The sequence below is a fragment of the Nicotiana tabacum genome, chromosome 13 (genome assembly GCF_000715075.1).
Source record: "Nicotiana tabacum cultivar K326 chromosome 13, ASM71507v2, whole genome shotgun sequence".
Taxonomy (NCBI): domain Eukaryota; kingdom Viridiplantae; phylum Streptophyta; class Magnoliopsida; order Solanales; family Solanaceae; genus Nicotiana; species Nicotiana tabacum.
Window position 1 is genome coordinate 17,671,903 of NC_134092.1, and position 25,944 is coordinate 17,697,846.

General features: G+C 35.5%; 1 protein-coding gene across 1 annotated transcript; it reads left to right on the forward strand.

Annotated features, from left to right (window-relative positions):
• Positions 1 to 11,414: 11,414 nt before the first annotated feature.
• On the forward strand, positions 11,415 to 13,979 carry LOC107807496 (putative late blight resistance protein homolog R1B-23). Its single transcript, XM_075228646.1, has one exon. The coding sequence runs from the start codon at positions 11,415 to 11,417 to the stop codon at positions 13,977 to 13,979; it is 2,565 nt and encodes an 854-aa protein (XP_075084747.1).
• The last annotated feature ends 11,965 nt before the right edge of the window (positions 13,980 to 25,944 follow it).

Below are 25,944 nucleotides of genomic sequence, written 5' to 3' on the forward strand. Positions count from 1 at the left end.
TGCACAGTGTGCCAATTTCCATCATATTAGATAGAGGCCCTCAGTTTACTTCACATTTCTGGAGAGCAGTACAGAGTGAGTTGGGGACCCGTGTAGAGCTCAGCACAGCCTTTCATCCGCAGACCGATGGACAGTCAGAGAGGACAATTCAGATTTTGGAGGATATGCTCAGGGCATGTGTGATTGACTTTGGAGGTCAGTGGGATCGTTTCCTGCCTTTGGCCGAGTTTGCTTATAATAACATTTACCAATCCAACATCGAGATGGCTCCATTTGAGGCTTTATATGGTTGGCGATGTCGTTCACCTATCGGATGGTTTGAGCCAGGTGAGGCTAAGTTATATGGTACTAATTTGGTAAGGGATGCCTTGGAAAAGGTAAAGTTGATTCAGGAGCGACTTCGTACAGCATAGTCCAGACAAAAGAGTTACGCGGATCAGAAAGCGTGTGATATATCATTTATGGTAGGTGAAAAAGTTCTCTTGAAGGTTTCGCCGATGAAGGGAATTATGAGATTCGGGAAGAAGGGCAAGTTGAGTCCAAGGTTTATAGGCCCATTTGAGGTGTTGAAACGAGTTGGGGAGGTTGCTTATGAGCTTGCCTTGCCTCCCAGCCTATCGGGAGTTCATCCGGTTTTTCACGTATCTATGCTCCGGAAGTATAATGCCGACCTATCACATGTGTTAGACTTCAGCACAGTTCAGCTAGATAATAGCTTGGGTTATGAAGAGGAGCCAATTGCCATTGTTGATAAACAGGTACGCCAGTTGAGATCCAAGAAGATTTCTGCAGTAAAAGTCCAGTGGAGGGGCCAACCAGTCGAGGAAGCGATTTGGGAGATCGAGGAAAACATGCGGAGCAGATATCCAGACTTATTCAGCACTTCAGGTATAATTCTAAACCCGTTCGAGGACGAAAGTTTGTTTAAGAGGTGGAGAATGTAATGACCCAACCGGTCATTTTAACTTTTAGAAGCCCGTTCCCTAAAATAAAACTTACCGTAGGTGCTTGTAATGATTTATGACTTGCGGGGATGGTTGATTCGGGATTTGAAAGTGTTTGAGGTGAAACCGGAACACTTGGTTCCTTAAGTTGGCCTTAAAGTGCTAAGTTTGACTTCGGTCAATATTTTGAGAAAATGATCCCGGAATAGAATTTTGATGATTCCAACAGCTCCGTATGGTGATTTTGGACTTAGGAGCGTGATCGGAATTTTATTTGGAAGTCCGTAGTGAAATTAGGCTTGAAATGGCTAAAATAGGAATTTAAAGTTTGAAAGTTTGACCGGGGAGTTGACTTTTTGATACCGGAGTCGGAATCCAGTTCCGAAAATTTTCATAGCTCCGTTATGTAATTTATGACTTGTGTGTAAAATTTGAGGTCAATCGGAGTTGATTTGATAGGTTGCGGCATTGAATGTAGAAGTTGAAAACTCTTAGTTTCATTAAGCTTGAATTGGGGTATGATTCATGATTTTAGCGTTGTTTGATGTGATTTAGAGGTTCGACTAAGTTCGTATGATATTTTAGGACTTATTGGTATATTTGGTTGAGGTCCCGAGGGCCTCGGATGAGTTTCGGATGGTTAGCGGATCAAAAATTTGAGTTAAAAAGCTGCTGCAATTTTTCCTCTTATGTTGGACATTCTGAGCTGTGATCGAGCCCAGATATCGAGCCCAGGGTTGACGAGGTACAGGCTCGAGCTAGTGTATCGAAGCCATGATCGAAGGTACAACCTCGATGCCCTGATCGAGGGTACATGTTCGATGCCGTGATCGAGGCCCAGTTCGAGGACCAGTTCCGAAGGCTGTTGGGCAGTTTTATAAAAAGAGGGCATTTGTCCCATTTGCCATTTTTGACGAACTTGAACTTGAGCAGAGATGACTATTGGCAGATTTTCAAGGGAAAAACATTGGGGGTAAGTGATTCTAACTCGTATTTGGTGTACATATACAAGTGTATCATTGTTTTTCACAATTTAATTAGTGTTTTGAGATTTGAGATTTGTAAAAGTTTAGAAATCTCATAGAAACGAAATTTTGAGATTTCGGTATCGATTCGGAGTCGGAATTGAGTAAAACTGGTATGGTTGGACTCGTAATTGAATGGGTTATCAGATTTCATAACTTTTGCCGGATTCCGAGATGTGGGCCCCGTGAGCGAATTTTTAATTAATTTTGGGACTTTTATTAAAAATGTAGTATTTCCTTATAGAATTTATTTCCTATAATTTTTAGTGATTGTATCGAATTATTTTGGCTAGATTCGAGCCAGACAGAATTGGATAATCGTGGAAAAGGCAAAATTGTGGATTAAATTGGAGCAAGATGAGGTAAGTCTCTTGTCTAATCTTGTGAGGGGAAAATTACCTCATAGGTGATTAAAATTAAATAATTATTTCTAATTGTGGGGGGCTACGTACGCACGTGGTGACGAGAGTTCGTGCGTAGCTACTATTAATGGTAAAGTCCGGGTAGTTTAGAACTCAAAGCATGCCTTAATTGTGTAAATTATATTCTTTGATTAATTAATATTAATTGATATATATAATATTAATTGATATATATGAATATATTGTGAATTATTTGATGAAGATATTAAAGGATGGAAATCTCATAGGCTTGATTTTCTATTTAAATCAATTAATTATTAAAAGAAATTGTTCTCCTCCCAAATTTATCTTATAATAAACATACTGTCCTTCCGGAGGCACATAAGAAAATGTCCTCCTTTCTTGTATAGCGGGCCGAATGCCTCGGCAGGATAGATGCATCTATGGATCGCGCCGCACGTCCCTCGGCAGTGTACACGACACTCTGGATCGGGACGTACGTCCTCGACAGAAATCGTGCTTAATAATAATAATTATACGATACTTTAATAATTTATTTCAGCTTGAGAAGCTAATTAATAAATTGGAAAATTCTTGAAATTTAATGAATTATTATTCTTGCTTGTTTATAGAATTAATTGTTACTCCTGTAAATGAGATTTAAATTGATAAATTGGAATTTTTCTGAATTGAAGGAATTTAATTAATATATTAAGAATTGTTACATTTAAAGGAATTTGATTATCTCTGCTGATTAAACAAATTATTGTAAATTCTGTAAATCATGCTGATTTAAATATTCTAGTTATATTTCAGTTATTATTATTGACCCATAGTGAGTGTCAAAGTCGGCCATCTCGTCTCTACCACTTCGAGATTAGGCTTGATACTTACTGGGTACACGTTGTTTACGTACTCATACTACACTTGCTGCACTTTTTGTGCAGGATCTTAGACAGGTACTAGTGGAGGACCTATCATCACATACCCACATCATCCCGAGGCATAGTGGTGAGCTGCCTTTCTGAGCCGTTCTGCAGCTACCAGTGTCTCTTCTTATATTTATATTCTGTCTATTTCAATTTAGACAGTATTTGGAGTTTTGTATGATAGACCAGATGCTCATGCACTTATGACACCGGGTCTTGGCACACACACATTGGTAGAAGTTGGTATTTTATTATTTTCTTGGAATAAAAGTTTAACCAATGTACGTATGACTTATTAGTTGGCTTGCCTAGCTATAGTGTTGGGCACCATCATGACCTATAGGTGAAATTGGGATCAATTCTTACCACTTGCGGAGTTTGCTTACAACAACAGTTACCAGTCAAGCATTCAGATGGCTCCGTATGAGGCTTTATATGGTAGGCGGTGCCGGTCTCCAGTGGGTTGGTTCGAACCGGGCGAGGCTAGACTATTGGGTACAAACTTGGTTCAGGATGCCTTGGAAAAGGTTAAGTTGATTCAGGATCGACTTCGTACAGCCCAATCTAGACAGAAGAGTTATGCGGATCGGAAGGTTCGTGATGTTGAATTCATGGTTGGTGAGCGGGTATTGCTCCGGGTTTCGCCTATAAAGGGTGTGATGAGGTTCGGGAAGAAGGGCAAGTTGAGCCCTAGATATATTGGGCCTTTTGAGATTCTTGAAAGAGTTGGAGAGGTGGCTTACAGACTTGCGCTACCACTTAGTCTCTCTGCAGTTTATCCGGTATTCCATGTTTCTATGCTTCAGAAATATCACGACGATCTGTCTCATGTGTTAGATTTCAGTTCGGTTTAGTTGGACAAAGATCTATCTTATGTTAAGGAACCAATGGCTATTTTAGATAGGTAGGTTCAAAAGCTGAGGTCAAAGAATATTGCTTCCATGAAGGTTCAATAGAGGGGTCATCTGGTCGAGGAGGTGACTTGGGAGACCGAACATGATATGCGCAACTGTTATCCACACTTATTCACCAGCTCAGGTATTTTTTTCTAACTCCGTTCGAGGACGAACGTTTGTTTTAGAAGTGGGGAATGTGATGACCCAAAATGTCATCTTTAAATTTAATAATTAATTCTGTGTTCTAAGACCTCAAAAAGTACTATTTATCATTCATCGACTTGCGTGCGCAGTCCGTAAAATTTTTCGAAAAGTTTTTAGGTGCAAAATGGATTAAAATATGAATTAGAACATTAAAGCTCAACTGAGTTGACTTTGGTCAATATTTTGAGCAAACGGACTCGGATCAGTATTTTGACAGTTCCGATAGGTATGTATCGTGATTTGGGATTTGGGCGTATGCCAGGAATCAAATTCCGAGGTCCCTAATGTGATATGGAATTTTGATGGTTTAAGTTCAAATAGTGATCGGATGTCGAATTATATGCAGATGGCCCCGGAATAGAGTTTTGATAATTCCAACAGCTCCGTATGGTGATTTTGAACTTAGGAGCGTGATCGAAATTTTATTTGGAAGTCCGTAGTGAAATTAGGCTTGAAATGGCTAAAATAGGAATTTAAAGTTTGGAAGTTTGACCGGGGAGTTGACTTTTTGATATCAAGGTCGGAATCCAGTACTGAAAATTTTTACAACTCCGTTATGTCATTTATGACTTGGGTGCAAAATTTGAGGTCAATCGGACTTGATTTGATAGGTTTTGACATCGAATGTAGAAGTTGGAAATTCTAAGTTTCATTAAGCTTGAATTGGAGCATGATTCGTGATTTTAGCGTTGTTTGATGTGATTTGAGGTTTCAAATAAGTTCGTATGATATTTTAGGACTTGTTGGTGTATTGGGTTGAGGTCCCGAGGACCTCGGGTGAGTTTCGGATGATTAACGGATCAAAAGTGGGACTTAGCTGCTGCAATTTTTCTGCTGGAAATGCTGTCAAAATCGGGATGCCTGTCAAAATCGGGTTGCCTGTCAAAATTGAGCTCCCTAACAAAATCGAGCTCCCTGATAAATCGAGCTCCCTGATAAAATCGAGCTCCCTGACAAAACGAGCTCCCTGACAAATCGAGCTCCCTGACAAAATCGAGATCCCTGACAAATCGAGCTCCCTGACAAAATCGAGCTCCCTGACAAATCGAGCTCTCTGACAAATCGAGCCTCCTGACATAGCGAGCCTCCTGACAAATCGATCTCCCTGACAAATCTATAAGTTAGAAAAACAGGGGACTTCATCCCATTTGCCCTTTTGACGAATTAGAGCTTGAAGAGAGGCGATTTTGATATATTTTCAAGGAAAAATATTGGGTAAGTGATTCTATCTAGGATTTGGTCAATATACACGAATATATCATTGTTTTCACCATTTAATTAGTGTTTTGAAATAGAAATTTGAGAAAGTTTTAGAAATCTCATAGAAATAAATTTTTGAGATTTCGGTGTCGATCCGGAGTCGGATTTGAGTGAAACTAGTATGGTTGGACTCGTAATTGAATAGGTTGTCGGATTTTATAAATTTTTTTGGATTCCGAGGTGTGGGCCCCACGAGCAATGTTTGAGCTAATTTCGGATTTTATTGAAAAATATAATATTTTTTTTATGAAATTGATTCCTATAATTTTTGTTGATTATATCGAATTAATTATGACTAGATACGAGTCGATCGGAGTCGAAAAATCGAGGAAAAGCATAATACTTGGTTAAATTTGAGCAAGTCGAGGTAAGTGACTTGTCTAACCTTGTGTGGGGAAAATTTTCCCTAAGATTGATATTAATATGATTATTGAAATGTGTTGAAAGTCGTGTACACGAGGTGACGAGTGTGTACACGGGCTAAATGTGAAGTATTAAAGTTTTAAATTGTGTAGATCACTGTTGCGCATTTATTAAATTATTTTATCTTGTTATATTCTTCATCATTAATTTGAAATATAAACCTTAAATTTGTTTGACCTTTTCCTGCTAATTGTTTTACCTGTTTAGTTGAAACTTGGTTTCTTTTATTCTGTGCATTATTTGAAGGTTGATTTTTTTAAAATTAAATATTATTAATATTAAGTATTAGACAATTTTAAATTTGATATTGAAGCAACGTATTAAAGATTTTGAAATATTATTTTCCTGAATTATTTATTCTTGAATATTTTTGTAAGATTTTCGTATTCATTGTGATGGAGCCGTGAGTTCTTTATTGTGGAAGAATATTATTGATAATTTATTTTGGCGTGAGCCGTGAGATCTTTATTGTGGAAAAATATTGTTGTTGAATTAGTTTTGCAAGTTAAATTATTTTAGCACTTGAGGTGCAAATTGTGATTGTGATATTGATACGCATGCGGTGGTATAAAGTCTGGGTATTGAAACGCATGCGGTGAGATAAGGGTGGCTTGATACGCGTGGATAGTAGGGGGGAGTACTAGAAGTCATGCGGTGTGATAAGGATAGCTAAAACGCGGGATGCTATTTCTGGAAAAATATTTTCTTTAAAATAAATTGTGAAGGCTCTCGCGGTGAGATAAGAAAATGAGATATTGTGAATTTGTTTATGATTTGGGACTACGAGTCGTTACCTCGGGGGAGTGCCCTTGTTGATATTGATTTATGGCCACCGTTGCCTTTGATTATTGTTGTGATTTTCTTAAAGTTGAAAAGAATTTTGTTTTGTTTCCATGAGGTATTTATTTGCCATTATTTGGTGTAATTAAATGTGACATACTACTTGATTCATTTCCATTGTCATTTTATCTTACAATATTGTTTAAACATTTTACCATGCCATTATTTATTCTCTAGTAGGGCCTGGCCTGATCTCGTCACTACTCTACCGAGGTTAGACTTGACACTTACCGGGTACCGCTGTGGTGTACTCATACTACGCTTCTGCATATCTTTTTGTGCAAATTCAGGTACATCTTACCAGCCTAGACGTCAGTGAGTTACTTGTGCACGGAGACTTCGAGGTATATCTGCCAGCATCTGCAGATTCCGGAGTCCCCTTATATCATTTTTATATTGCTTCCTTATTTTTATTTAGACTTTGATATATAGAGACATTGAGAATAAATTCTTAGAAGCTTGTAATTTATTTCTACCGGGTTTTGGGAGTTGAAATTGTTTGAATTGTAGTTTATTTATTTCAGATATTTATTGTTATTCCGCATTGTTAGGCTTACCTAGTCTTAGAGATTAGGTGCTATCACGACATCCTACGGAGGGAATTTGGGGTCGTGACATCAAATTTTCAAAATCGGATTTTGACCCCGATATCAAAAAGTCAACCCCCCGGTCAAACTTCCCAAAAATTAAACTTTCGGCTTTTCAAGCCTAATTCCACTACGGACCTCCAAATAATATTCCGGGCACTCTCCTAAGCCCAAAATCACCATACAGAGCTATTGGAATCATAAAAATTCAAATCCGAGGTCATTTACACATAGGTCTATATCCGGTATATTTTTCTAACTTAAATTTTCAATTATGAGACTAAGTGTCTCATTTCATTCCGAATTCCTTCCGGACCCGAATCAACTAACCCAGTAAGTCATAAAACAACTATATAGCATAAATTGAGCAGTAAATGGGGGAAAAAGGTTATAACACTCAAAATGACCGGCTGAGTCGTTACATGCAATGACTCATTTATTGACCTAACCCATCTTGACCCGCTCAAATTTAGCCCAACCCGCCCATTTGCCACCCCTAAGTGGCATGCACTCGCCTCTCACGTGGATTTTCTTGTCCATGTGGCATTTTTTGAAAAAAAATAAATATTTTATACCTTTTTAAGTGTGTTATTGTTTTAGATAATCTTTTTCGAATAATATTTATAATAAAACTTGGCTAGAACTACATTATTTAGGCTAATTATTTTTACGGAAAATGGTCAAAAATACCCATAACGTATTGAGAATGACTCACAAATGCCCTCCGTTAACCTTTTGGTCTAAATATATCCTTAACTTTTTATTTTTGACTCACATATACCCTTGAAACTAATAGAACATAGATGATGAATTTTGGCACTTTAAAATATTCATGACATTTTTTAAGCTTACCATGTGTATTTCTTATAAACAAAATTAAAACCCACCCATTTTCTTACAACCCAACACACCCAAGTCCCCATCATCCACCCTTTTTATTAGACTTGGATTCTTTTTTATCATCTAAAATACTCTTATAATATTCTTGCCAGATCAAACACAAATAAGAATTTATTGATCCTTTTAGTAAATTCTTAATTTTTCTCTTCAGACAAACACTAGTTCTCTCTCCATTATTTCTGATGTCTTCCACTCTAATTATCTTTGCCACCATAGTCTTTCTTTCGGTTAGAAATGAAATTAGGAGGATGAAGATTTTGTTTATTTATTTATGAAACGCATAGTTGATTTAGATTGGTTTTACAGATTTGATCTTGAAACATGAAGATGGAGTTGAAATTATTATAAAAATAAAATTGCAAATCGGATGTGATCTGTAACTGAAAAATTGAATTTGTACTGGAATCTTTTCAACAACTTCTCAGATCTCAATTTAAAGAGTTCTATTGGATATTTCTTTTTCTACTTCTTCAGCTTTCGTTTCCAGTTTTCTTCACATGTCCCATGGCTTCATCTTATCCTTCTTCTACTACTGATTCCTCTCTTTCTTCTTCTTCTTAGAATCTTTTTTTTAATGACTATAGAATGAAAAAAAAAGAAAAGAAAATTTATGGTTATCTGACGGGAAGAAGGAGAAGAATGAGATGGGTCTATTCTGCTTACCTCCATTATTGAAGTGGTCAATTCTAAAAGAAGAGGGAAGCCACCCGCGGGTTATAGGGACTTAGGTGGGTTGGGTTACAAGAAAATGGGTGGGTTTTAATTTTATTTATAAAAAATACACGTGCCAAGCTTAAAATATACCACATGGATATTTTAAAGTGCCAAAATTTACCACCCATGTTCTGTTAGTTACAAGGATATATGTGAGCAAAAAATAAAACGTTATGGGTATTTTTAGACCAAAAGATTAAAGGAGGCCCTTTTCCATTTTTTTATTTGACTAAAAATAATAAAGTTTTATTTATTATTTTTTGAATTTGACCTGAAAATAAAAATTTATACAGTTGAAATAAATTGTCAAGGCATATAAAAAGATATAAAGAATACATAGTTGATTTTTATTATTTTGGCTATAATTTTTTATATAGCTCTAAAATTATTTTTTTTACAGATATTACCGGAAAAAATAAAAATACAAAGTTGAAATCAATAGTCATTGCATCAAAAGAAGAAATAAAAAGAATGTACAGTTGCAAACATTATTTTGGCTATACCGTTTATTTGGTAAAAAATAATGGAGATGTGGCCATTTTTTTTTTACTAATTTGACTCGAAAATAAAAACATGCAATTAAAATAAATAGACATTATATCTAAAAAAAAATATCGGAAAATACACAACTAGTACTTCATTACTTTTGCTAGAAGTTTCTATTTGGTTAAAATGATGGAGTTCCAACCAAACTTTTACAAATTTGGCCCCCAAAAAAAGAAGAAATATGCAGTTGGAACAAATAGACATTATATCTATAGAAGAAATAAAAAAGAATAAAAGTTAGAGTAAAGTCCACATTATATATTAAGATGAAGCAAGAAGAAATACATAATTGTAACAAATAAATCATTATATATGACTATATGACAATTAAAAGTTAAAAAATAACCTACTTGGAAGATGATTTTTCAATTTTCTTCACTTCCACGTGCTTAAAAGAAAGTACACCCACTCTCTTTGCCACATCAGCGTCCACGGAGGTAAATAAGACCACGAATAGTTTAGGGGTGTAACTAATAATCCATGTCAAGTTTAGAATTTATTTTTTAGTTATTCCGCCATATTTTAATTATGTCTGTGATGCTGAAAAATTACTGATTTTGTCTCTGTTTGTGGTAGCTATATTTGTTCAATATAATCAAAGGTCATTCTTATATCCAAGAGTTGGAAATAAGTTTATAATCTTATAAACTTCTTTTAAATATTAATAATTATGTGGGATATTATGTGTATGATTTCGTGTCTAGACATTTGTGTGATTATGATTGACATTTCTGGTGTTAGGGTCTAATTGTACAGAAAGTTGTTATTCATCAAAATAATTGCTCCACACACACCATTCGATGTTTGACCTACATTGTGCATATCATATGAGGTTCATGATTTGGTTCAGTCACTTTTTCATCAGAGTGAAGATGACATGCTGCGTAAATTGACGGATGATGTCGCTCCTTACCTCCCGGAAAAAATGGAAAGTTGTCTCAGCTCATATCATAATTCTGAACCAAGTGCAACTATGAGTCTATGACTGAGGATCAGTTGGTCGAATTTTTGGACACCCTCCTCGTGTATCTCCATGATCAATCCAAGTTGTTTGCTGAGTTGATTTGCCCATTAAAGACTGAATATGAGGTTCTTGAGAATGTATGTGGTAATTTAAGAGATTTCCATGGGCTAAAAGTAAATGGTTACATTGAGTATGAGACATTTGAATATGTCTTACCTCAGTTTCAACTTATGGCTGAGAAATTACGACACTACTGTTTTGCCTTTTTGGCTTATCAGTTTGATGTGATAGATGACGTCTCTCAAGTCAAGCTAGCTCATATGCTTCTGGAGATTGTTCCTGTTCAGCTGGAGGTTATGCACATATGTTGTACAAATTTGAAAGCTTCAAAATCAGCAGAAGTTGGACACTTCAATAAGCAGCTCTTAGAAGCCTCCCCAGACATTCTTAGAGAATATCTGATTCATCTACAAGAGCATAGGGTTAATGTTATTACTGCTAGCACTTCAGCTCAAAACATTCATGTCATGATAGAGTTTTTATTGATTATTCTTACAGATGTGCCCAAAGACATTATTCATCACGACAAACTGTTTGTATTCTTATCACATGTTGTAGCTCTTACCAGGGATGTATCCATTCTTGTTCGCAATTTAGAAGAGAACTCAAGAAATGAAGAGAATACGAATGAAACAAGTTGTGCAAGTCTAGATTTGCTGGGAAATATTGAATTCCTGAAGGAAATCTCAAACATGTTTTCTTGAAAGCCCCTGAAGACTCATATCAACTTTGCTTCCCCAATAGTGATGGATCACTCTTCATGAATCTTCTACTCATAAACTTAAATGGTTTGCTCAATTCCAATGCTTATGCAGTTGCTTTGATAAAGGAAGAAATTGGATTGGTAAAAGAATACCTACAGTTCATAAGATCGTTCTTTGGGAATGTTGAGCAAGAATTGAATAGGGATCTTTGGACTCGTGTTCTAGATGTGGCATATGAGGCAGAACATGTCATCAATTCAATTCTTGTCAGAGATCATGGTCTCTTGCAGCTTATTTTCTTACTACCTGATACCGTAGAAAAGATCAAGCTTATCAAGAAAGAGGTACAAGAAAACATGAGTCTTATTGTTGTAAACTCTCCCAACAAACCAGTTGAAAGAAAGTCATCAAGAAAGCAAGTTGGGCAAATAATTGTAGGCTTTGAGGAGGAGAAAAACCTGATAATTTCACAGCTTACCAATCGACTAGCAGAGCTAGATGTTATTTCGATCATTGGCATGCCTGGTGCAGGTAAAACTACTCTTGCATACAAAGTATTCAATGATAAGTCAGTTACTAGTCATTTCGATATTCGTGCATGGTGCACAGTCGACCAAGAGTATGACAGCAAAAAGGTGTTGCATAAAATTTTTAATCAAGTCATTGGTTTAGATGCAAAATTTACTGAGAATTTTGATGTTTATGATGAGCTTCGAAAAAAGCTGCACAGTAGGAGGTACCTTATTGTTTTGGATGACTTGTGGGATACTAAAGCATGGGACGAGCTAACAATGCCTTTTCAGGATTTTCAGAAAGGAAGTAGAATTATTTTAACAAGTCGAGAAAAGAAAGTGGCTTTGCATGGAAAACATCACAGTGATCCTCTTAACCTTCGATTGCTAAGACAAGAAGAAAGTTGGGAGTTATTAGAGAAAAAGGTATTCGGAGAAGAAAGCTGCCCTGATGAACTAAAGGATGTTGGAGAAGAAATAGCACTAAAGTGTGAAGGTCTTCCTTTGGCACTTGATCTGATTGGTGGAGTCATTGCAAAGATGGAAAAGAAAGAGGATTTGTGGCTGGAAGTTTTAAATAATTTGAAATCCTTTAAGAATGAAGGGGAGGTGATGGAGGTTATAGAGTTAAGTTATGACCATTTATTGGATCACCTAAAGCCATGCTTGCTCTACCTCGCAAGCTACCCAAAGGACGAAGATATTCAAATCTCTCAATTGAATGACTTATGGAGTGCCGAAGGGTTTGTGGAACAAAATGACATGAAGAGTGTGGAAGAAGTATCGGAATCTTATGTGGATGAGTTAATTTCTAGTAGCTTGGTAATACTTTTCAATGAGAGAGGTATCAGGGACCCGAGTATCAAAATTCATGATCTTGTGCATGATTTTTGTTCGAGAAAAGCTGAAAAGGAAAAGTTGTTTAGCTTTATAAGTTCAAGTGATCCATCCTCTTCTTCAGATCTGATGCCACGGGGAATGACCATTCATTATGATCGTTCAGAAAGAAATTTTGTCCTGTTCAGCCCAGAAAAGAAAAATCCTTATGTTAAACACCTCCTCTCTTTGAAGCTAGTCATGGCAAGCTTCCTGAAAACTGTTAAAAATCCTTATGGCAAGCTTCCTGAAAACTGTCACCTAAGACACTTGAGGCTTCTTAAAAGGTTGGAGCTACCTGATATAACATTGACAGATTCTTTGCTGAATGAAATAGGCATGCTTGTTCATTTGAGGTGCTTAAACATTCGGACAAAGGCAAGAGCTTTCCCTCCATCATTTGCAAACCTCTTGAATCTGGAAACTCTGGTGGTGGATAATGGTCGATCAACAATGGTAATATCACCTAGTATTTGGAGTCTTCCAAAGCTACAACATGTGAGAATGAATAGTTTTTTTCTCTTTGAACCGACCATCGACAAACCAACAGTGTTAGAAGAGGAGTCGAAGTTAGAGAATTTGAGAATATTACATAATCCCACCATTTTCTGTTTGGAAGACAGAAAGGAGATATTCAAAAGGTTTCCCAATCTTCGAAGCCTTAAATTCAGCATTAGAATACCAAGGAATTTCAGATCAATAAAAGAGCAGATTTATTTTCCAAGATTGGACGTCCTTAATGAACTAGAAGAAGTTTCCGCATTTTTGGATCACTTTTGGCACATCAGTACACATAGACATCAGTGGGATTTTCACTTCCTTTCGAGCTTGAAAAAATTGGAGCTGAGAGGGTTTGATCTGACATCCAATTCACTATCAAGAATTGCGGGATTACCCAACCTTCAAGAACTGTGTCTACGCAGATTAACCATCCAGGGGACAGAATGGAACATGGAAGAAGTCACATTCGAGAATCTCAAAGTGCTAACATTGTATAGTGTGTCTTTTTGTGAATGGCAGGTTGGAGAGGAATCGTTTCCTGTGCTCGAGGAATTACAATTACGATATTGTACTGAGCTTACGGAGATCCCAGAGAGTTTTGGTGATATAACTTCATTGAAGTCTATCACACTGGATAGCAGCCCTCAACTTGAAGATTCAGTCCTAAGGATTAAAGAATATGTTTCAGAAATGACAGGAGAAGACAAGCTTGAGTTAAAGGAGTCCTTTTAGGTCCTTATCTGCACAAATCTCTGAGAGTATATACGAATTTATTATCTTCTTCGTACATTAAGTTCCTTTCCAGTGTACTTTTTCCAGTTACTTAAACCAGTATAATCTTGTTTGCAGAGAGAGCACATATAAAGGTTGGCATACCATTTACTTTGGCCAACACATCAACCTGTAGAGGCTTCAAATGATGGATCTTATTCCAGCTGTTTCCTTTCCATTCCATTGTGGCCAAAAACTGATTGTCAAGTTTTACTGGGATTTCTGTTTAATTTCTTCTTTTTTTCTTTTTGGTGAGTAAATTAGCTGCTAAGGGACAGCAAAATTATCCTTAAAACAAGTATCTTAAAAGTAACATATATAGCTCTGCATGTGATTCTTCTATTAATGACTCTTTTTGTCACTTTAGAATTCAGAGAATCTCAAATTTAGCTTTTTCCCATGCAGTTTTGAAACGTTTCATGCTTTTTTGAAATGACATATTAACCAATCATATATATATATATATATATATATATATATATATATATATTATGCTAACTCATAATCTCTAAATCTAAAGTTGAATTACGAAAATATCCATCAAAAACTTATTCACTATTTTGCCCTTTTCAAAAAAAATCTATTAAATAAATAATTTCAGTTACACTATTCAGTATTGATACCCGAGAGTCCATTCCAATTCTGTACAACCAGTTCGGAATAAATACACTTTCACCTTAATGTACGTCAGTCTCTTCCACTTCCACATTTATGGAACTCTTAAATTCCAACACTAAATACTACTTAAAAAGAAACTTACCAAACCATGTTTTAACATTAATCACACGTCAAATTTAAATAGTGAGATTTTTCTGCTGATTGAGTGTTGATTCGAAAAATCGTTGCAACCACCTCTTAAATCTATAACATGGCAAACATTCTTCCAATGGTTAGTTTTCCTTTTGGAAGTTCTCATTATTGCTTATTTTTCTCTTCATTATTCTGTTTATTGTAGTTAAACATTGGAAATATAGTAGTAGTTGTTATTTGCAAATTGAAGTGGTAATGGATAATTTTAATATCAATTGCATCATACTTATTCTGTCCGAAAGCCCATATATAATTAATTTTTTGTTTCAATTACTTAATTAATTATGTCCGAAAGTCCATCATACGTGGGCATTTCACTTAATATCGGGCGAGTCGTAAGCCTCATGAATCTTTAAATTTTTTAGTTCAAGAAATAAAAATAAAAATATATATATATATATATATATATATATATATATATATATATATATATATATATATATATATATAACATAAAAATATAGAAAGTATATTAAAAGTTTAAGAAAATCAAAGGATTACAGAAACTCATAAAAAATCAAAATATCTAACATGTTTTACAAGTATAAACAATGCAATAGTGTTAAAATTGTTATCAAACTACATATTTGATTACTTCCCTAAAAGGCTAGAAGTTATAAATTATTATCAAACTACACATTTAATTACCTTCCTAAAAGTAATAATCAATAAACTTTATCAATATTATAATTCAAAATATTACTCCTTCAAAAATAAATACAAAGTATTAAAGTCTCTTTTGGTAGACAAAAAACTAAGAAATAAAAATCAATAGCGAGTGAAAATTTAAAATATAAACATTAAATCAATAATGAAGAATATAACAACAACAACAACAACAACCCAGTAAAATCCCACTAATGGGGTCTGGGGAGGGTAGTGTGTACGCAGACCTTACCCCTACCCCAAAGGAGTAGAGAGGTTGTTTCCGAAAGACCCTCGGCTCAAGAAAACAAAAAGACAAAAGGACAAAATGAGACAATATTAGTATCACCACAACAATCATAGAAAAAATAGGAACACCATGAAATGCAAAAGAAAGATGCAAAGCAAAAACAATAGCTAGTAAATAGGACATGCACTGAAAAGCGAAGTAGTAAAATACAATATTATCACTAGCTACCCTAGACAAAAACCTTACGTGGCCAGTCCCACAATGGTACGAAGTAAGTCAAGACTCAACTACATCCTAACCTACAACTCCAATTCTCGACCTCCACATTTTCCTATCAAGTGTCATGTCCTCGGAAATCTGGAGCATCGCCATATCCTGTCTGATCACCTTTCCCCAATACTTCTTAGGCCGCTCTCTACCTCTTCTCGTACCCTCCACAACCAGCCACTCACATCTCCGTACCGGAGCATCTAGGCTTCTCCTTTGAACATATCCGAACTATCTAAGCCTCGCTTCCAGCATCTTGTCATCAATGGGAGCCGCGTGCACCTTCTCCCGAATAACATCATTCCTAATATTATCTATCCTAGTGTGCCCGCATATCCACCTCAACATCCTCATTTCTGCTACTTTCATCTTCTGGATATGTGAGTTCTTAACGGGCCAACACTCAGCACCATACAACATGGCTGGTCTAACCACCGCTTTATAGAACTTACCTTTGAGTATTGGTGGCACTCTCTTGTCACACATGACTCCAGGTGCTAACCTCCACTTCATCCATCCTACCCCAGTACGGTGTGTGACATCCTCGTCGATCTTCCCCCCTCCCCCCCTCCCTCCGGATAACCGAACCAAGGTACTTGAAGTTGCCTCTACTCGGGATGACCTGTGATTCAAATCTCACATCCACGCCCATTTCCCCTGGCTCAGCGCTGAATTTACACTCCAGGTATTCTGTCTTCGTCCTGCTCAACTTGAAACCCTTATATATTCAAAGAAAATGTTCAAATAATATTTACCCTCACGATGTTCTCACTTAGTAAATATACAATACTATGACTCGTTATTTGAGTTAAGATCATTTATTTGTTAATGTATTTTGAGGGTCAACGCTATTAATTATAAAATTTAACAGATGATTTGCCTAGTACTTATTGAGCGAGCCCGAACGCTGAGCGATAGGCGTAGGGCGCATAATCTTATGTTCGGGATGTATGTAAGCCTCACAAATTAAGCCCTACACTTGAGCCGCCTCAAGGCATTGTGCAAATGTCTCGCCCAGGAGCTAGTCCTGGACAAGCCTTTTAAAATATTAAGCAGCAAGAAGAGAAATCGTCTATATTGTAAGTAATTATCATAATATTTTAACAAATTAAATATTAAATATAAAGGGTGTGATATTTTTTTTAAGACGGAATGATTTAAAATTTAGAAAATATAGAGAAATTTCCAATTGTAGATGTAAATGTTCGTAATTACCGATAAATAATATGACATTTAAAGTTAGATCATATTTTTTTTGTCATTTGTATCAAAAATATTTTTACAACATTTGATATAAGTGTCGTATTTTTACTACAATTTGAACCAAATATCATTGTTTTTATGACAATTTATACCAAATGTCATCCTTTTTACAACATTTTGTATTGTATCAAATGCCGTACTTTTTACGACATTTCTTAAAAAATGTCATTATGTTGACGACATTTTGTATCAAATGTCGTTGTTTTAATGATATTTCCTATCAAATGTCATTTTTACGACATTTAGTATCAAATGTCGTTGTTTCTACGACAATTAATATTAAATGTCGTAGTTTTTACGACATTTTGTCATAAATGTCAAAAAAAAAGGAAATTTTTCGACATTTATTTCAATAGTCATTAAATAAATATCGTCGTATCCTCAATTTCCTGGCTTTTAAGTTCGATAATTCTTTTTTCTTGATCTTGTGCTTGTAAGTGTATTCGATGCCTTTTCATTTAAAAAAAGGAATAAACGGGGAGGAAGGAAACAAATTTGTCCAAGGAAATGGAGTACTTCATTAATATGAATACTGATCTTATAGTATATGACTCTAAATATTATTAAAATCCAATCATTAGTTTTTGTTCCTGGATTAGCATGTTATTAACTTACTTATTTTTTTCCATCCAATTTACTCTCTACTGTATGGTTACAAAGATAAAGAAGTCTATACATTGACAAGAAGCCAGCAAAACTGAAGAACGACAATGATGACGTTAAGAAGAAGAAGAGAAAAGTCTTGCAATCTATGAGTCAGTAAGCAGCAATTAAAACAGATCAATTCATTTACTTTTTTGTTTTGCATTTCACTTAATTCTCTTATTTATTAAAATTAGAACAAGTGCATTATTCCTTGGGAGAAGTTTATTTATTTTATTAACGATGTTGGTATTTCTTTTTTAGTTTTTGGGTCAAAGTATGGTTTCCATATTAGCTACGGCAACCGATACTTTTAAGGAAATTTTACTGGTATAGCAAACTATTACATCTTGTCGTTTCTGAAAATTCCTCCACTTTTATCTAATTTTTGGATTATTTTGCAATATTTTCATTTTTTTCTATTTTTATTATTGTTAGTTGCTTGATACTTAATTGGCAAACTTTTTTTGCAAATATTTATTTGTACATTCTTTCAGAAAAAATATAATACGTGCGAATGGAATTTTAGTCTCTATTTGTGTTTGTTGTATGAACAACTTTAAATTGCACTTACAAGAAAGGATATTAATGTCGATCAATATCAAAAGTTCTTGTTATGATAGGACATCCATTATAAAGATATATTAGGTGAGATATACAATCATATCATTTAATTATACCTCATAAAATCAAAATTAATGTAATCAGAAACATTCCTACCTAACTAAATAGACTTGTTTACCTTCGCTTGTCCAGTCATTTGACTACATCACTCTATCATTTCCACCGTTCATCTTTTTCGGTTTATATTTGTTCCCTTTAATTCTTTGTGATATATACTTGATACACATTTTCTAATAATATTTATGTCATTCTAAAGAAATATGGATACACGTGAAACAACGTACGTGTCTAGAAACTTGTATATATATAAAAGAGATCAATAAAAAAGTGAGGTGACACCTCTATTTAGCCAAGGAACTCACTTATCTTTTTTCTCCTTTTTGGGACTTTTCCTCTAATTTTTTATTAAGTTTAAATGTCTTATTTTCTTTGTTCCAACTTGGAGAATTTAAAACGTTGCAACAATTAAACTAACGGTTACAAGGATTGAATTGATACTAAAATGGGTCATTAAAGTTGCAACCATTGAATTAAAATAATGGGTCGTTAAAGTTGCACAAGTGCCTCTTGGCTTGCAGAATAGTATTTCCATATTCCAAACTTATGTTTTAACTTTCACAAATTCTTTTTTATATGATAGTTTGTACATTATTATGTTGAGTGATTGCGTCTAAAAGTCAAAAGAACTTGCTACACTTCTTGAGAAAAATCTACATCTGAAGAATTGGGAGAAGATAAGGCAATAGCTGATGAAAAGAAAGCGCTTGCTTAACAGAAAAAAGAAAACTAACGAGACAGCGAAACTGGTATGGGTTTACTACATCTTCTACATCTATTTTGAGTCCGTTTTCTTTATAAATCAAAATGTAAGACTCTCTTATGAGTCATTCTATATTTCACGTGTTTTCCTTCCCCATTCTTGTCGGTACTTCCCAATGAGCAGTTTATGGCACTGTAATAACGTCAAAGGTAATAATACATCGACAAATTGTATCATTTTATTAATGTTATGTTTTTGACAAATGCATATGTCTTTAATTTGATGATTTTTGGTTACTTAACTTTTTGATATATCCTACTATATGGCAAATATTGGAAATATGCGACATTTTCATTAAACATCAATAGACGACACAAACCCGATAATTCGTAAATATGATATCGTGAGAGGTGGAGTAGAAAGGAACTTTACGAAACTAGTAGAGTGACTTATTCTTGCAACAACTTTATTCTGCCTACAATGAATGGATTATCTTTTTGTCAAGGGCTACTTGAAGTGTTTGCCTTTGTCATTGAAGAAGAAGTTTACTACATGCATGCATGTTTGGCGCAGTATTTGATTATGAGTGATGGTGAAGAAAAAGAAGAAAGAAAGGAAAAGAAACTCTTAAAAAGGAATAAGTACTCAAGTAAGAGAAATACATTTAATTGATTCTTTTTTTTAATTATTTCTTTTTTCTACCCTTCTCTTTTTACTTCTTTGATTAACTTTTATTTGAGAGAATTGAAAAACTGTCAACTTTATGAAACATATATATATATATATGAACAATTACTACTTTATAAAAAATAAAAAAATTAAGGAAAAGAAGCCTTAGAGAAAGAAAAGAATGCAAACGATATCACAGATTCATATTCCTAGATTTTTGTCTTATCATTTTTTCTCTTTTTTCATTAGTTCTTTCTTTAAAATATTGTGTTTTCCTAATTCAAGTAACATGTATTTATCTAAATGATTTTAAAAGAATTGTTTCAAAACCAAGGATAGTCACAATTTGTCCCGTTAAATTTTTTTATATATATAATATCTAAATAAAATCATGAAAAGATTTTACTGTAAATATTTTATATATAGTTTTTTAAGAGAATCATGAAAAGAGAGAAAAGATGATAAAATCATGTAAAATGGTTGATTAGTAAATATTATTTGCTTATAGAAAAATTATAATATTACTCTTTTATGATTTTTTTTAATTTTTTTATAATCGCTCAAAGCGCGGGCAAATACACTAGTCTATAATACTAAGGTATTTTGTTATTTATTTTGGAAACTTATACACCTTGTCCTCACATTACTAGCATGTGAAGTAAGATTTGCAAGTGTCACAATCAAGAGTACAAACCAGAAGCAATTGCTGGTAGGCACGTAGTCTTGAAATATTATGCCTACTATTTGTTACTCTTCTATACCTTTAAAAACAAAATTTTAAATGCAAGAGGAATGTGAAACTGACGAAACAGCCACATTACTTTCCTGTTGAGAACTTCTCATGTACTTAGTGTTTAACCAAAAAATAGTTTTTGTAGTCAAAATAAATAATAAAATAAATCGAATTTCTAATTTAACCAATTTTACTTCACTTTTACTAATACAATAGAAGAATAAGAAATAATGAAAGCAAAATATTCAGAGAATAAAGAAAAGAAAATCTTATTGTTAATTGTAGCTTCTTACCAAGAGTTGAGAGTAAAAATCTTCAATCAAGCTTAAAAATTTCAAGAGTTGAGAGTAAGAATCTTCAATCAGGCTTAAAAGTAAGAATAAGAGACTGATAGTATATATTTGTGAACTCCTCGATGATTATGTTATTTTAGAACACAATGTTACAAAGAGTTAGTGAATGTGGTACTTTACAATGCAAACTTAAGATAATGTATGGTAAGGGTGGTTTATATAAGGATACTATAACGATCCGATCGGTCGTTTTGAGCCACAGCGTGTCGTTCGACGGTTTGAGGCCTTGAGCAGCTTCACTTAAGGTATTATGACTTGTACGCATGGTCGGAATTGAATTTCGGAAAGTTCGGAGTTGATTTGGAAAGAAAATTTTAATTTTGGAAGCCTTAAGTTAGAGGAATTGACTAAAGTATAATTTTTGGGTAAACGGCCTCAGAATCAGGATTTGAAGGTTTTAACAGGTTCGTATGATGATTTTGGGCTTGAGCGTATGTCCAGATCGGGTTTTGGATGACCCGGGAGCGTTTCAGCGCCAAATGTGGAAATTGGCATTTTGAAAGAATTTCATAAATTGGGGTTGATGTGTATTTCAATGTTATCGATATCCGTTTGGGATTTCGAATCTGGGAACAACTCCGTATGGTAATTCTGGTATTGGGAGCACATTCGTAAGTGGATTTGGAGATCCGTAGGTCACTTCGGGGTCAATTGGCAAAAGTTAGGAATTTGAAGGTTTTTGAAAAGTTTGACCGGGAGTGGACTTTTTGATATCGGAGTCGGAATCTGATTTCGAAAATTGGAGTAGGTCCGTAATGTCGAATGTGACTTGAATTGGAATGCAATTTGTGGTTTTAGCATTGCGTGATGGGATTTGAAGGATCGACTAAGTGCGTATAGTGTTTTAGGACTTGTTTGTAGGCTTGGTTGAGGTCACAGGGCCCTCAGGTGGATTTCAGACGGTTAACGTATCGAGTTGTGTTTGGGGGAAATGTTGAGGCTGCTGTCTTCTGGTGTAACCGCACCTGCGAGGTTAGGGCCGCAGGTGTGGAGCCACAGAAGCGGCCATGAGGGTCGCATGAGCGGTTCATGCTAGGGAAGGCTGGGACTGCAGATGTGGTCGAGTTCCGCTTCTGCAGGACCGCATCTACGCACGTGGAGTCGCAAAAGCGCAGATGGGGCCGCAGATGCGGAGTTAAGGGGCCTGAAGGAGGACCGCAGAAGCGGTCAAGTGACCGCAGGTGCGAGAGGTCGCTGGACAGTGTGTTTCTTTAAGAACAGGATTTGGCCCATTTTTCTTTCATTCTCTCTTGGTTTGGGCGATTCTTGGAGAGTTTCAAGAGGAGGTTTTCATCATCAATGGCAAGGTAAGTTATTCCCACATATTATGAGTTAAATACATGGATTCTATAAGGATTTAAGCATGAAAATTTGAAGAAATTGTGGGATTTAAGAGGAAAACCTAGAATTGATAATTTTTTATTATGAACACGAATATGGGCATGGAATTGAGAACAAATCATAAATTTGGGTTCATAATGTTATGGGTAGTATTTATCTTCGAAAAATTTCGGAATCCGGGTACGTGGGCCCGAGGGTGAATTTTAGGAATTCTTTAAATTGGGTTGGAAATTCAATTTAATAGTTAGGATGTGAACTCTTGAGCATGTATTGACTATTTTATATAATATTTGACTAGCTTCGGGTAGTTTGGCACCGAGTTGAGGATTGAAAGAGCAATGTTGGACAGGAAAGTAAGCTTTGAGACGTGGTAAGTCTCCTGTCTAACTTTATAAGGGGAAAATTACCCCTAGGCGTTGACTATTGATGTATGCTACTTGTTGTGGGCGCTACGTACGCGCGAGGTGACGAGGGCCCGTACGTAGTTACATTCATGATACTGTCCGGGTAGACTTAGGTTCACATCATGCTATAGCTGTACTATTTGAGCATTCTCTCGCCTATCAAATTCCTCTGTTTTACATTTCTACTTGAGACTAGACTTGCTATTGTAGAGACTTCACGGGGTCATGATTAGTCACCGGATAATTTTCCTCCTCCTACGGCATGTCTCCGTTATATATATGTTTCATTGAAAGGTTTTTATTAAAGAAATTACAACTCATATGTTTATTCGTGAGTGGGGTCAAGGACCCGTCAAAGCTTCTTATTCTAATGGGATTGGGCTGGTCGCCTCGGCAGGATTATATATTTCACTCTTATGGGATCAGGTTGTTCGCTTCGGCAGGTTTATGTATTTTACTCTTATGAGATCGGGCCGTTCGCCTCGGCAGGTTAATATATGCATCTGTGGTTCGTGTCGTTCGACCCTCGACAGTGCATGGTGTAATCAATTTGTTGGATCTGGCCATACGCCTCGGCAATTTCTATAACATATCCTCATGAAATCATGCGTAATATTCGTCAAGAAGCCAATATATCTATGATTTTTCCGGATTTTAATTGTGGCAATCTATTTGACGAGATCCACTATCCGCTATATCTATGTATATGCTCCGGTTAAGGAGGGAATTTCTAATGAAGAGCTTGAGTTCCTCGTAAAGAGGGGGATTTGTATCACGTGTTTTATACTTGTTTATTTCATTTATTTACTCTACCTCATACTTGCTACCTCTTTACTGTACCTTATGTTGTTGAACCACTAGTGAGTGTCGATGTCGACCCCTCGTCACTACTCCTCCGGAGTTAGGCTAGATACTTACTGGGTACACGTTGATTACGTACTCATACTACACTTGCTGCACATTTTTGTGCTGGCACATCTATGTCTAGAGGCCTTGTGAGAGCAGAGGTGTGTATACATGCAGGGACTTAGGTGAGCTGCATTCCATTTGTCGACCCGCAGCCAGCAGAGTCTCCTTCAGAGTATTTATATTTCTCCTGTCCAATTTGTATTCGGGACAGATGCTGTATTTTATTTTATATTCCTAGTTGATTCTCATGCACTTGTGACATCGGGTTTTGGGATGATTATGTGTTGTACTGTATTGAAATTTGTTATAAATATTATTAATTTACTCTGTAAATCCCATCTTTTACTACTTAATTGAAGGAAATAGAAATTTCAAAAATATTAAAAATGAGATTCAAACTAAGTATTTATCTTTGGCTTGCCTGACAGTGGTGTCCGACGCCATCACAATCCTTTAATGGATTTTGGGCCATGACAGATGTGATATGTAACTGCTTTGCCATATTCAATTCCCTCTCTTTACTGATATTAATTACGTTGATTGCCCGTTACTTGAATAGTTTGTAACAGTTATGGTAATAATAACAAATCGCGCTAAATCAGGGATCATGTCGATTTCTTTTCCATATCTGCAACTATTAATGAATCTTCCTTCTTTGTAGTCTTTAATTATGCATCCCGCGCCTATTTTTTCTTTCCCAATTGTCAGATACAGTTTCTTTGTAAACAATGTTTTCCCCATGCCTTTCTTCCAACCTCCGTTCTTTTTTGTTGTTCTAACTCTTGTGCCATCTGTCAGCGCATCATTAATCCCAGTGTCAAGTCTATTTTTCACCAATACAGGAAAAAGGTCCAAAATTACCCCTCTACTATACTATATTGTTTACTTCTGTCACTTGTTATACTATTTGTCCAATCTAGTCCCTACCGTTAATCAACTTTTAAAAATTGCCCATAACCCTAACATATTTACACTGTGGCAGCTAACCCCTTAATGTTTTCCATGTCAGCTGCCAAGTCACTCGACCCCACCAAATTAAAACCCCACAGACCCCCCAAACCATTCATATGACAAGATGTAAAAATAAGAGATTCTACCATGGAACTCTTAATAAACATCCTCAATCCTTAATAAACATTTTCATGAAACCTTGAATTATCCGAGACCCTATTTGTGAATCCTCAAACCACATAACTTTGGTTGGCCCAATCAACAAGAAAATTATAGAAATTGAAGTTAGAAAAACTGGGCGATCGGCTTATAATAACACAATTGAAAGCAACCCCAAAAATGCTTGCGCATTTGGCGTAGAAAAAATTCGGCTTGACAATGAAATGAATCATTGTTTAAGTTCCATCTGTAGGATAAAATGTTGTCTGGTGAGTTGTGTAATTCACTAAGTTGAGAAGCTTGAGGGAGAACCTGAAATTTGAAAACTCCATAACAACCATTAACGAAGTTTGAAGCTCCGAATCCAATAATCGGGTTTCGGTAAATCGAAACTATTTCGATTGGGTATTATTCCAAACAATCGAAAACGTTTTGTAGAGTTCATACCCATATTTTGGAGCTGATTCATGAAGATTTAGACCACTTTTGAGCTGAAAATTCAGCAGTTCGACAAAGTTGCACCTGCAGCTCCAGATCGTCAATTTCTAACTTTATATTATGGTTGGTGAAATTGAATGGCTATATTACAAGTTGAGTTTTTAGAATCGATTTGTGTTCTGACTGAAATGATATTTGGATTCGTCCACTATAGTGAATGTTGGGAACCTACATTGTTGGGTGTTCGAAAGTTCACATCTGTTGGTTTAAAATTCAAAGTTGCAAACCAAATTGTTGTTAAATTTCTTTATAGTTCACTGTGTGGATGTCATGACCCAAATACCACTAGTCGTGATGGCACCTAACTCGACCCGCTAAGTAAGACAACTGACAGACAAAACAAGCCAAATAAAATTATAGGAAAATAATGAAGAAATATCTGAACTTTTACAAATTTTTCGAGAACTGGTAGTACAAATCATGAGCTTCTAAGAATTTGAATTTACAAGATGATACGAATAATTTGCACGATCTGTTGAAAACTACATAAGCAAACTAATAAAATCTAAAGCCACCAACGACAAGTAGCGGCTATATCCAAAATGCACGAACATCTTCAGGGTCAGCTCCCGACATCACCAGCAGCTCCGCTCCAAAAGTCTGCACAAAAGGTGCATAAGTACAGTATGAGTACAACCGACCCCATGC

What these genes read in the sequence shown, in the direction of transcription:
- LOC107807496 (XM_075228646.1), top strand. Translation starts at nt 11,415, where the DNA reads ATGAATCTTCTACTCATAAACTTAAATGGTTTGCTCAATTCCAATGCT.